We start from the raw sequence: 13,884 nt of genomic DNA, 5'->3' as shown, positions 1-13,884 counted from the left end.
ATGACATCATCAATTTTTCATTACTGATTTTTGAATACTTAATTTTTCCCCATAGACTTTGTACACAAATTAGGGGCACCATTTTCGTCACTTAGCAATCTTAGATCTTGATCAGTTACAATAAGGAACTACTCTAAGGCTAAGAAGATACTAAAATAATGACGTCATGACAACGTCATCACATGATTTATTTTTGAATTTTGAATATTTAATTTATCTCCATAGGTATTGTACACATTATTCTACTACACAATATTATCGATCTTAATGAGAGTAGTCCTGATATTCGGCAGAAGATTACTATGAGAACGAAAGAGAAATCATATTTTTTTTGTCTTCGTTTGATTACAAATATACCTGAGTCCAAATATCAAATAATATTTCATAATTTTTTCCAATATAAATGCAAATCACGTAACATGACTTTAAAGCTGCAGTTTTTCTCCATAGGTTTGGTGCAAATTTTTCTGAAGTTAAAGACTGGTGCATTTATACATCTGAGTGACTTGTATTGGGAGCACATGTAGTCCATCAACCCGTGGGGCTGTCAAAATAAATTTGTCACGGTGACGTCATCGGGGGTCACGTGACACAAGATTAAAGTCTATAAAAGTATACACAAAACCTATTAACCTAGTATACACACAACCTATTAATAGTTTGTGTGTACTATTAAAGTATACACAAAACCTACAGAGAAAGACTTTGTTTTGTCACTTCGCACCTTTATCAATCTTATAAGTGGGGATCACTGTGAGAATTTCAGACAAATCAGAGGAAACTTTCCCTAACAAAAATGATAAAGCTGAAAAATGAAAAACTCCCTAACAGCTGTGAGTTTGTCCACAAATTTATCTTGTTTTGAGATTGTAATTCTTGAGTTTTAGTAGAGATTCAAAAAACTGTAAATTTCAGGGCCCATTTGTTTCACTCAGATCTGGATCTCGATCAGTGATCCTAACGCTGGTTTGCACCATCCCTTGGGCGAGTTTTGGTATCCATAAATCAACGACAGATCACCGATCGTGATCCAGATGAAACAAACAAGGCCTCAATGTGTGTTATCAATGAATGCATGCAGTTGCAACTGGTCCATCTAACAATCAACACGATACCATGTGGCCATTTTTCATTCACAAGTACTAACCATCAGTCTTAAATACTTCTTTTGGTCTGCACAGCCATAATTCTGGGCAGTTTTTTAAAACCTTTTTCTTCCTTGCATCACTGAGTAAGGAAGGCAAAACATGGTCAATGTTTGGAAAATGTTTGAGGTTCCTTTAGGTTAAAGTTTTGTTGATACACATTCTATTACAATGTGCAAGCTAAACGGACAGTTTTTTGGGGGACCATCTCACAGCCAGGGGGATACTAAGACCTTGTGTGTCACACACCCAATCATTTTGAAACTTAGCATGCACGTAAAGACACTAACAGCACAAATGTGAAAGTTCAATTCCACATGACATTGAGTTTTTACGTAATAGTACGTACATTTTTACTCATTCCTTCCAAAAACAAGTAACATGCCCCAAAATGTAGCATCAACCCCCCCCCCAAAAAAATCATTCTAGAGCCACCCTTGGCTTGGGCCATGGCCAGAGATCTCTTCTTCCCACACACGTAGGTTGAACTGATGGGCTGCGTGCTTTTCAACTTACAGATTTCGGAGACTGTTCACTACTTTGCTGTCTTTGGCGATGATGTCAATTAGAATGTGCTGGACACCCTTTTCCACTTCGGCAATTGTGCTCCTTCCTGAAATAGACATGTAAATCACTGGGATTCAAGTACCTCTGGAACTGAGCAGCATTCAAAGAAACAGCAATCCCCCCCCCCGAATATCATTTTTCAAAATTTAAAACAATTCTTAATTCATTCCAAACTTAAATGAGATCTGTATGGATGTACATTTCAGGTTTCAATGCGCAACTACACAATTGTGTAATGCAGTGATGCAATATGACAGTAGCAGAAAATATTTCTGAAACACATTTCGCAACAGTTTTAACAACACTTGCAAAATACACATGTACATGTACAATGTTGGAACTTGAGATGAGCTTCATTGACGGCCTAAATGTACATACATGCATGCATACCGTACAGTTTCAATGCCATGTGAGTAATGTACATGTATATTGCAAGTATGTTGGCCTACATTTGTTCTGGAACCTTCGGTTGGAGGGTAACTGGGACCAAGAGTTTAAACTGCTGCATGGGTGAGCCCCAACAATCCACCAAATACGGTACACACTTTCAATTTGTTTTCTGGTATTTATGTAATCTTAAAAATTGCTTACTTGATTTAGTAAGGATGGGAATTTTCTAATCCTGTAGAGGTTAATGATTGAAAGTCCTATAACCATTTGTTGTCTACACTTCAGATGTTTCTTTCAGTGTGTAAATTCGTGTTTAAAGTGTTTGAATATTCATCCGATGGTTGTCAGGGGCAACGACATAGCAGCTTTTGGATGAATGTAGTAAGGATATTGGACTGAATCACCTCCACATTGGCCTGCCTTTGTTCTAGAATCTTCAGGTGGTACGTAAGTGGGACACAACCGTGCAACAGTGGCTTGTTCCCAAAACTTTCCAACACTTTATAGTTTTGCCCTACAAATCTACCAACTCAGATACGCAACTTGTTTCGTGATATCAATGTAACCTCGAATATTGCTTGGTTGAATTATTAAGCATTTGGAATTAGGACAAAAAGAATTAGAGGTGCCGCCATTTCCTAAAAATAAATAATTTCAAGAAAATGTGCCTTGATTTTGCAAACATGGCGTCTTTGTTTAGACAATGACGGATGGAGGTTGTGTCACATACTCTGGGTAACACAGCGTGTGGGTAACTCTTCTCTTGACATTTGCTCTTGGATGTATTATGATGAATAAACATTTGGAAGCAATGTTAGCTTTAGTGCAGGTGCTGTAAAGGTGTTTTCCCACAACTTAACCTTTATTCTGGTGGAAACTTTACTGTGAGATTGGCACCAGAATGATGCAGATTTTGAAGAGCACCCCCTTGCATTAGAGTATTTTGCTCTCATGTTGACTTGCCCGGTTTGGGTTAATGTAATGAACAAGAATTTGTGGAAAGAAATATTTGGTGAAATATTTCGACATTCAATTAGCATGAATTTCAATGGGAATTTCCTGTGAGTTACTTTTAGCATAGTTTCCGTGAAAAGCTGCAATGAGTACCATGCACCTGTATCTGAGAAATTATGAAAGACTTTTCCCATATGCAACAAAGTGGACTGTTTGACCCATTTCTATGCAGGGTAACTGTTTTAATGGAATCTTTGACGGATCAGACAAGTGGATAAGTTTGGTTTGCTCTCTCCGTTTGTAATGGAACTGGGGGACTATACTTTTGCCTGTTCACATTTATTGAATATTTACTTCCCGAGTGTATTTTCTTTTCTTCTTACACGGTACATTGTGTTTCTGAAACTTTCCACTGTCGTGTGATTGTGCCCAACAAATCCACCAACTCAGAACCAGTGAGATGCGAACATCAGAACGGCACAGAATTACACCATCTCCGGACTATCACTTCTTCATCCTTGTGACAGTCGCTGACCATCACCCCATCGTTGTTCAAGCAGTTGACCACTTGCTGCCGGGGGCAGTTATCAATGTTGATGAAGCTAGTCCGGAATAATTATCATTTCTTTCTGTTTTCAAAATTCTTTAAAAATTCTTATTTTCATTTACTGGACACTTCCAAACATGTGAAGGACTGTCTGGTGTCCACTCTAGCCTGACAGACAAAATCTACTGACGCGTGAGTATTTCAGCCGGGCCTGCAGCCTTGTAAAAAGAGCCAAGATTGTGTGGTGTTATATAAGTTTCTTTTGTTCACCAACCTGGCTCAGTGCGCTGCTGACCTCTTTTCAATAGGGGCCAGATTAGCATGCAGCAGTGCTGTGTGGCTCATCGCTGCAGTGGTGGAGCGCTTTTGTCCCCGATGGTAATCCACTCACTCTAAATGCCTCAAACTGTGGTATACTGTTTCAAAACAAGGCTGGATTATCTCCACTTTTGAGAGTGAAAAAATGTCGGTAATGCCAAGCAGCCTGGACTTATGTTCCGAGTACGGTCTTTTGTTACAAGGCCCTGTTCCCTTTGTCTGAGTTCGGAGACCCTGGCCACACATATAAAGCAAGGAAGGGAGATTTGAATGTTTTTTACATGACACATTTTCTTTTACAAGCTTCCTTAGTTTAGTCAGCAACTTGTCTGGTACCCCGTATCACCTTATAGTTTGGCATTGCTCATCGAGCTTCCCGCAGTTAATTGTTCAGACTGGTGCGTGCTACTGAAGAGTGAGCATTACCACTCACAGCTCTCTTCAGCCTTCCCACATTTGCTCTTTTCTGCTCTTGTCACCAGTTGCAGCTGGGGTTTGTGCCTGATTGGTCACTCGAGTAATCCACTTGTGGCACTGTGTTGGGTTGTTATAACATTTCCATTTGTTTTCATTTTTTAACTTTGTCCTGACCTTCCAAATAAATCGCGACCCAGTCTTCCTGAACCAGGTGTCTTCAGATCTTGTTACTTTCCCAAAGTCTTATGTATTAAGTTAGCGGGGCGAATTTCCAGGTTACACATACGTGTCCAGATCCGGAATCCCCGGCAGGAAGTGTTTAAGCCGCCCTCCCTCTCCGCCTCCATTAACCGTCCCACCCCCCTGTACCACATGCACATCAGGGACATGTATGAAAATAAGACTGAGTGCACACAACAACACACAACTGGTCACGACCCCCTAAACTATTCCGCCTTGCCTTTGACGCCAGGCTTCACAAAACTCTGCAGCTGGAACTGCTCTGGCTTTTCAAGGACGAAGTCAACTGCCGAGTCCAAGCCGAGCTTCCGGGCCCTCTCTGCCAGGGTCGTCTTCGCCCCACTCTTGTATGGAGCAAACTGTAACACAGAAAAATGAATTTTCTCCAAGCATAATATTTCTGAGAAAATATCTCAGAGTAGTCAAATAAATGTATTTCAAACAGCACACGGGCTTTTTACGGATTCAAGTAAATGTACATGTGCTAATTGCAATTTAAAACATTATTTTTGAAAAACCTGTGAATGTTGGCTGGATCAATTTGGGTAATTCAACATTTTAAAATTTCAATTCAATCAATCATTCTTGCATTTGATTTGACCGATTTCAGAATTAAGAATTATGAGGTTCTGTCAACCATATGTACATTTACGTCTTAATTTTTAGGCTCAACCTCTTTAGTTGAAGAAACCATCTTGGGGCTGCCGCTGTGCTACATGTAGTTCGCCGCTGTACTCGGTGTGAATGAAATACTCTTACCAGTGTGTTGACTTCCTCCAGCGTTTGAGCACTCTGGAAGGCACTCATTAACCTGGCTGTCATTTTGCCACTTTTCTCTATCTGCTTCACTGCAGATGATGCTTTTGCTTGCACGTTCCTGAAAAGGGTGATGTGTTGACGATAATTATATGCTCCTACTGAGGGAGCTTGTCCAACCTGCCAAACTGCATTTCAACATACATGTATTTTGTGACTCTGCAGGTGCTGACTTTATCTGCATGTAAATAGACATCGCATCAGCTAGCGTTGTACAGTATGTCATGCAGCATAGGCACGCACACAGACAGGCGTCCCCATAGTGTACAGAATAATACAGGGACTGCGATGCCAATGTACAAAGATTCCTTAGTTGCCCTTAATTTCCCGCAAAAAAAAACATGTACATGTATACATATAAAACATCATTGTGACAGAGATACATGTACATGTATGACAAAATAATTGTTGATTGCTGTGATGCAGGACATGATGCTTAAAACACCCTCCATACTTAGTCCCAAGGTCTGGTTTTCAGAACATACATGTGCATGTACGTATCTCACACCACAGCGGTCAACAATTGTCAATTCAGTCACCACACTTTTTTTTCTTTCAAAAAGTGCCACCCTCTTTCAGAAGATTTATACTATAAAACAGCAACTGATTTTCTAGCATCCACAGTACATGTACATGTAGCTGCGGAAGGTTCTGAGGTTCAGGAATGGTTTGAAAATTATCATCTGAACTTTTGAACCTTACAGAGCACTTTTAAGATGATCATGTCAATGAATATAAATCCAACAGACCATTTGTACATGTATGAGAGGGAAAAATGTCTTTACAGGGTACCTCAAAAGGCCAAGCATGTATTAATAATTACATGCAAGTCATTTTTTTCCAATTTACTACTTGTAAACTCTCTTCTCATTTATTCTAAAAATTCGATCTGGCATTGAAATGTCCATTGGTACTCGTGTGTACTCAACAAATAAGGAAATGTGAAGTGGACACTGAGCTCAACCTTTTTCCCCATACACGTTTCAACAATATGAACAAGATCGAAATGTAAACACTTCTTTCCATTAAAAGTGACAAGGTGGCAGTTGCCCTCTTTAAACATCCTTTCATCATTTTATTTTAGAGGGTGCTATGTTGATGTTGTCACACATCACACTACTTGTCAAAAGACCGTAAGTACACAAATTTGCTTTCACAATAATCCCCAGTTTTGAAGAAATATTGATCATTGTCCATGCAAGCTACAGTACTTAACAAATAAAAAGTGGACTATACACCTAGAATATGTGACATATATATAATTATAAAGCATAATACAGTACACACAGAGCTCTTGGGGCCACTGCTGTTCTGCTTTGGATGACATCATGCTTTGGCTCACAACTGTGGAAATTTTCATTAGCATTAAAACAAAACCAATATGTTTCTCCTTTTTACTGCCACAACGAAGGTGAAGTAATAGTAATGTTGCAAGAAGGCTTTCCGACATGTTCATGTATTCAAAGTCATACAAATGGTATGTCCTCTTAGATATTTCTGCCTCTTGCTATGATCTTTAATGGGCTTCAAGAAAAACCCAAAATGTATTCCGAAATCATGAAAGTGTTATGGTCAATGTGTAAACAAGTAACTTACTTGAGTTCATCTAAATTACCAATGACTTCTCTGATCTTATCAGCTTCCATGTGATTGGTCTGCTCCTTCCGATATCTCACAATGAATGGGACACTGCAACCATCTTCCAACAGTTGGATTAAGTTTTCTATAAAGGACAAGTGTCAATCAATGACAAGAACTCTGGAGCAATGAGCATCTCACATACAAGTACATGTAGTTTACACTGGAATGTTGAAGCTTACTGTTTTTTTTCAAAAAGCCTACAAGCCTTACGGGTTCTGATGGTATAACAGTTTAAGCCCACGTGTGTGTGTCTGTCTTCAAGAATTTTGAAATATATTTAAAGTTCAAAAACATTCTTGGAGAAAATACAACACAAAAGCAAGTCTGACTTTGGTGTTTTGAAGACACTCGTGTACGTAACAGAATTGTGTTGGTTGAGTAGTTAAGATGTCTGCACCAGTAAGCAAGAGGTCATGGGATCGAGTCCCACCCGAGTAAGCTTGTGAAGTTTTTGCAAGCTCTTGGACAAGTACTGAGTAAACAGTGTTTATATATATTTACATTGTTTTTAAATAGTCATGTTGGGTAAGGGTTAAAACCTGTAATTTGAATTAACATCTCCCAAGTGCGAAGTACATCTTGAAAAAGAAAAAAAAAAACTTTGCGGTACCTGCTGCTACCCCCAACTTGGACCGGCCAGACGACCCCGGCAACCACTGCACTAGTAAGCAGGAGGTCGTGTGCTTGAGTCCCACCCAAGTAAGCTTGTGAATTTTTTTGCAAGCTCTCGGACAAGCAGAGTACATATGTTCAGAGTTCATAAACATATACATTGGGTCAGGGTAAAAACCCGTAATTTGAATAAAAGTTTTTGCCCACAAGATCTTTGACTGGCGACAAAAAAGTGCAGAAAAAGGATTTATGAATTTAATCCACTGTAATGCATGTAAATCAAGTGGGCATTCATACATGTAACACTTACTGACAGCCCATTGTTCCTCTTCCACATTCTGCGCCAGCAAATCGACTATATTCCACTTCATTACCAGGGAGGAACTGTCACTTTTGTGGGCTGCGGCCGACGGTTTGGTTTTTGACGGCTTTTCCATCATGCGACTAACTAATCACTAAATTGGTGGAATGAAACGATGTTAAATTGAATCATTATACATATATACAGAGTACAAAGCAACAAAACTGTGCACTGTTACCCTGTTGTTGAACCAGTATGTTAGTACATTAGTGTGTCTGTATAAGGCAGGCAGGAGAAAGAGATTGCATTAAATACATTTAGGTCTGAACACTTTGCTCAATATGTGAAAATTCTTTCCACAAGCAAAATGAATACACAAACAGAGAAGTGAAAATGGGAAGTCAGTAAAAACATATTGTATCATTATGGCCATCACAATGAAACTTCACAGAAATCTCAATTTAGACTTCATGTACAACTGCGCGTATAGGTACATGTACTATGGGAGATGCAACTTTCTAACCTCCTCCATACAGCTAACGGTACATGTTCGGGTACCAGACTAGGGCATTATAAACCTGTAAATTTCCAAAATCCAAAGGAATTTTCATTTCTAGTGAGGAAACACTTGCCTCTGATTACCTACATTTGAAACTCACTGAAAAGGTCGCCCAAGCCACATACTCCGTGCCCACTGCTTGTCTCCCACAAAGGATTACATGTAAGGCAGACTCATCCTACTTTTTTTTTAATTGGGGAGGGGACAAATGGTAAACAAAGGTGAGTGTATTCTTACAAGAATGGAAAATCTCTTTGGATTATGGACATTCCATTACAGAAAACTACTCAACTCTGTTTACCTACATTTACAGAGTAGCACCGTTAACCAATTGTGAGGGAGGAAAGGGACATGCAGGGTAAACAGAAGGTCTAAACTAAAAAGGTGAAAAGGTTGTTCAGAAACTCCTAGGGGCTGCCTACTTAGTTGTGTGTAGGCTTGCTGGTTGTGTGGGCTGCTGATTGGCTGACCTCTTGGAAGGCTTTCCCCACCATGAATCCTTCAGCACTTGTACAACATCTTTTAAGTAGCCTGGGGTGAAAGTGGTTGGATTCTTCCAGCAGGCTGCTTTCATAACATCTAAAACACAAACTCCGAGCAGTGGGCCCAAGAGGTTGACATGCTGCGTGTCGGAGGGCTTTGTTATAGTTGCCTCTGAAATCCATCAAGCGATCGTGGTCACAGAGGCTGGACAATGTGGCTGGATGGCTGTAATGTACAACTGCTTGATTTCACCTCGTAATGGCTGAGTGGGAACAATGTAGTACATATACTTGGGTTGCACAGGGCACCACCATTTATCCTCTACTACTGATAAAAATGACATCAAGCTTGGAACAAAGATATCTGAGGGAGAGAAATCAACTAACTGATTTTTGATAAGAAACTGTGTCTGTGGAATAAGGCGTACACCACCTGGTTCCCAGCGAACCTGGTTCTATAGACAAGGCCTCTCACTTCTTCGTCGAGCTGTAGTGGCAACCAATGCAAACATGTTTTTTATCATAAATTGTTGAAGAGATGAATTCCCTGCCGGTTCAAAGGGAGCCTTGGATTAGGATGTCAGAAGGGTACCCAGATCATAAGAAATTTGAGGACTGGTGTGGAAAAGGTGAAAGCTGAAATTCCTGAAAGCAGTCAAAGATAGAGAATGGTGATCAAAAGCTCTTTCCTCACACCACTTGAAGTGGTAAAGTCTACAATCATACGTTTGGCAGGTGGCGTCTGTCCCGTCTACTCTACTCTTAGATTATAGCTGCCAATGCTGTAACTTCTTCCGTAGCTTATGTAGCCTCTTCTGTTGGAGGGATCTGGCCTCTGGAAAGCGCATTGGCGAATGAATTCTTCTTCCCAGCCAGATGAGTGGCCCAAAGAGAGATTTGCCAAGAAAAACACTGGCAAGTTTCCAGATGGCAAGGCAGAGGGACGGAGATTGGGTTTCCCCTGGACAGTTGATGTATGATATCATTGTGGAGCTGTCAGTCTGGATTAGAACCATTGTTGCAGACCCTGGATTCGAAGGACTGCAAGGCGTTTGACACTGCTAAATGACTGATGCATAACTGACTCTACTCTGTGGACCATACAGTACATGTATGTCTCCCATGTGAGTCCCCAAGCCCATCTGTTGTGAGAGTAATTGCCAGAGAGGGACGGGGAATTATGTCTATTCTGTGATAACCACCATTGAAGTTGATCTCTGATGAGTTGGGTGAACGGCATCCTTCTTGAGACTGATTCAAAGATGAGCGAATGTGATGATACAGTAGTTGCAGCTGCAGGGAATGCATGCACATCTTGGCTGGTAGGATTGAAGAAACAATAAAAACTTGAACACAATTCTGTTGAGTGATCCAAAGTTGGAGTCGCTCTTCCCGTGGCCAAGTTGAGAACTGCTCCAAGGTACATATAGGTTGGTTGTTGAGAAGGTATCAGAGAGGACTTTTGTCATGAGGATGAAGCCCAGTTCAAGTGTTATTTGAATTGTTTGCTGGGGGCCTTGACTATGTCCTGGAAAGTAGGACTAACTACACGTATACACCAGTCATCCAGATACAGGAAAAGGTACACATACCTCTGACATAAGAGTGCTGCAACCACCTTGGTGATTCTGGTGAAGACTCGAGGGGCTGTAGAAAGAGCGACCAGAGGGCAGGCAGCAAAACTAATATGCAGTTTCCTGATACATATGCTGAAGGAAATTATCATCCGAGTGAATGGGGACATGAAGATAGGCACCTTTTTTGGTCAATCAAAGTTGCCCACCGACCTGTCATTAAAGACTGGAGAAAAGTGTCTCCATCCAGTAGTGTTTTGGCTTGACATAATAGTTGAGCAGACACAGATGGATGACAGGTCACCGCTCCCCAGACTTCTTAGGGGCGAGGAAGCATGCCGAAGTAAAGCCTTGGGCAGTTCCTTAAGGGAGGACAACGGTATTATTTTCTCTGAAAGGATTTCCTTCCCAAAGCAGCCTGGCGAGTGGGATCTGTAGGAACAGGAGCAGATTGTTGAGGAGGCCACAAAAGGGGAGGACACTGACGAACTCCATGTGATATCCCCATGAAATTGTCCGAAAGACCCAGCTGACTGAGGTTATGTGGAACCACTTGTGACTAAATTTTAAAAGCCAAACACCTACTGGACTCGAAGGAAGAAGGATGAGAACTGTAGCTATCAGAAGCCTTTTTTGGATTGCAACCCCGGGACTTAGAGGGCTGTGCATAGCTGGGGTGGCTGACTTCTTGTGTAGTCTGATAAAGATGAAGACTTGCCTGCATCTCTCTTGGGTCTGAAAGATTAACCTTGGATGGAAGAATATTTCTTGGTCTCTTCCTTGGAGCTTGGATGGTAGAAGGGCATTGGGCAGAATGTCGCACGCCCAACTTGTCTTCCCTTTTAAGACGTTCGGCTTCCTGCATCATGGCCTTGCTGAACTTGTTAAATAGATCACTCTCTCCCAAAGGAAGAGAGGTGGTCCTTGGAGCCGACTGATCAGAGAAATACGTTGTGAAGGACAATGGAGCATCACAGCACAGAAGTTTAGGCAAAGCTTAATGCAAATTCCCAAAGACAAAACCCCAAGCAGTCAACTAAAAAGTGGAACATCTCCTGCCCGTTATTTGCATTTGTCAAGGAAGGATTTTGATGACATCTAACAAGAGCGTCAGACAGCAGCAGGAAAAAGGATGCTGGTATCTTGGCCCCCATTATGCATATGGCAATCTATGGCTATAAGTCTGTTGTCGAAAGTCTTGGTCTTAAGGTAGGAGGTCTGTGGAGAAACCATGTGGATTATCTCTTTTGTGAGTACGTGTGGTTCTGAAAAAACTTGTATTCTATGTTTCAGACAGTGAGTGCTCTGTCCGCCATTAGGAGACCGCTGGATTCCAACTTGCTGCTTAAATACTGTGCGTGTTCAATTAGGCATGGAGGAGTGGGATTCTGGCTGCACATTACTGAGGTGTTAAGGCAGGAACTTTGTCTGGGTTCTGATGTTAGATCTGAAGCTGCTCATCCAGGTGTGTCAGAGGGAGTGGGACCTTAGGGTGTGGAGGGTGCCTGGGGTACAGGAGACCTATGCAGCAGGTTGGGATTGGGAAAAGTGTCTGTGGGTATAGGAAACCCATTGGACAAGATGGGGTACCAGATGTCGCTGATGCTGATACTGATGTCTTGGGGTACTGTCTTGTGTTTGATGATCTCGATGGCCTCAAGGGTGCCATTGCTCGATGCTAGTGATGAGTTGTGCTTGATGCCATTGGATGACATGATCTGTTTCGTGTGAGTGTTTGATGATAAACGACTTGTCATAATCCCCTTGTCGTCCGTGAACCTTGTCTTTGCTTGTCTTTGTTGGTGCTTGGATCTTGACTTGGGTTCTCTTGAAACCATCACACTGATGTGCAGTGAAGATGTGGTATAACTCACTGGGCAGGCTTGCCCTGGTCACATACATTGTGACGGACGAGCGTGGCGATGACCAAGTTCTTGATCTTGGGATGATAAAATGGAGGTACCGGTCTGTGTGAGTTGGCTTACAGTATACTGTACATGTACATTGTGGGAGAGGGTGCCATCAGGTCGCCTGGACACCTTCACATCCAAGGAGATGGTGCTGTCCCTTTCTTGATCCATGGTGAACTGGATGCTGGAGCTAAGCCCGTTGAGGTGTTCCAGAAAGCTCCTAGTTTGTCTTGATCACAAGGCCATATGATAAACGTATCACTGACCTATCTGAGCCATACTCTTGGGCAAAGATCAGCGGTTGCAATGGCTGTCTGTTCAAATTACTCCATATTATAGATATCAGCAAGAAGAAAGGGATTATAGGTGATCCCATAGAGGATTCTGATTGTTTACTCTTAGAACTTGTCACGCCATTGGAAGCCCGCGCAGGTGATGAATAGGTCTTGGATCTGAGCTGGGGTCAAGACAGTTTGTTCTCGAAGTGATGGGTCTTGATCTAGGTGTTCTCGTGCAGTGTTGCAGGTGTCGGTGGTAGGGACATTAGGGAAGAGAGACACCGCGTTGAAGCTGACCATGAAGTTGCTGGGTTGTAGGGTTAGGTCTTTGACGAATGTGGCAAACTGTTCCGAGTTCTTGATATGGTGTTCGGTGTTGGCAACAAGTGGATAGAGGATCTTAGCAAGGTGCTTGGTGATATGGTAGGTGGGACCTCCTCAGGAAGCTACGATGGGCATAGGGGGATGTCCGGCTTATGGATCTTGGGTTGAGCAAAGAAGTGGGGGGCATCTGGAGCTGGAAGTACGGAACTGGTGGTACTTGGCCATGGAAAGGTTTCCAGACCACTGTAAGGCAATTAGCTTGGTGTTGACTCTTCTGTATGGCTGGTGTGGGGTCCTTGCATGGGGAACGGTAGGAGCCCGACTTTAAAATGTCCCACACCTTGTTGTCGAAGTCATTTCTGTCCATAATGACTATGGCGTTGCCTTAGTTGGCGGTCATGATGTGGATTGACTTATCTCAATGCAGACTGATGAGGGCTAAGTGTTCTTGCTTGGTGATGTTAGGCTCTGCAGGCTTGTGGTTCTTGAGAGCTTGGCTTATTTGCATTCAGACATCATCTGGGACAGGCTTGGCTAGATAGCGTAGGGCTGGTTCGGTGGCTTGAACTACTTCTTCCACGTGTGAAGACTTGGGCACTAGGGCAAAGTTTTCGTCCAATGCAAGGACCTGTGTTTCGACTTTGGGTAACTTGCGTTGACTGAGATTGACCACAGTGTTTGGTGAAGGCGGCATGTGAACGTAGTTGGGTTTGGTGTGGGTTTGGTACAAGGACATAGAGGATCCTATCAGCCAGGTCTGGAATGGGAATTGCGATTATGTGGGTCATGGGGATATACATCCCATAGTC

At 42.1% G+C, this 13,884-nt stretch overlaps 1 protein-coding gene across 12 annotated transcripts in view; it reads right to left on the bottom strand.

Annotated features, from left to right (window-relative positions):
• The window catches only part of srbd1 (S1 RNA binding domain 1), a 41,953-nt gene that overhangs the window by 17,446 nt on the left and 10,623 nt on the right, over window positions 1-13,884 (bottom strand). For all 12 annotated transcript variants that reach the window (XM_087133630.1, XM_087133634.1, XM_087133650.1 and 9 more), the window contains 5 exons: window positions 7,958-8,102; window positions 6,991-7,117; window positions 5,338-5,455; window positions 4,799-4,937; window positions 1,662-1,758 (listed from right to left, as the gene is read on the bottom strand). In XM_087133630.1, the coding sequence (XP_086989756.1) occupies window positions 1,662-1,758; window positions 4,799-4,937; window positions 5,338-5,455; window positions 6,991-7,117; window positions 7,958-8,087 (611 nt within the window). In that variant the 5' untranslated portion in view covers window positions 8,088-8,102. The remainder of the gene's footprint in view (window positions 1-1,661; window positions 1,759-4,798; window positions 4,938-5,337; window positions 5,456-6,990; window positions 7,118-7,957; window positions 8,103-13,884) is intronic.

Source organism: Acanthaster planci, linkage group LG01 (assembly GCF_054643075.1).
Source record: "Acanthaster planci isolate LZ-2023a linkage group LG01, COTS_SCS, whole genome shotgun sequence".
Classification (NCBI taxonomy): domain Eukaryota; kingdom Metazoa; phylum Echinodermata; class Asteroidea; order Valvatida; family Acanthasteridae; genus Acanthaster; species Acanthaster planci.
This window is presented reverse-complemented; position numbering and strand designations above follow the sequence as displayed.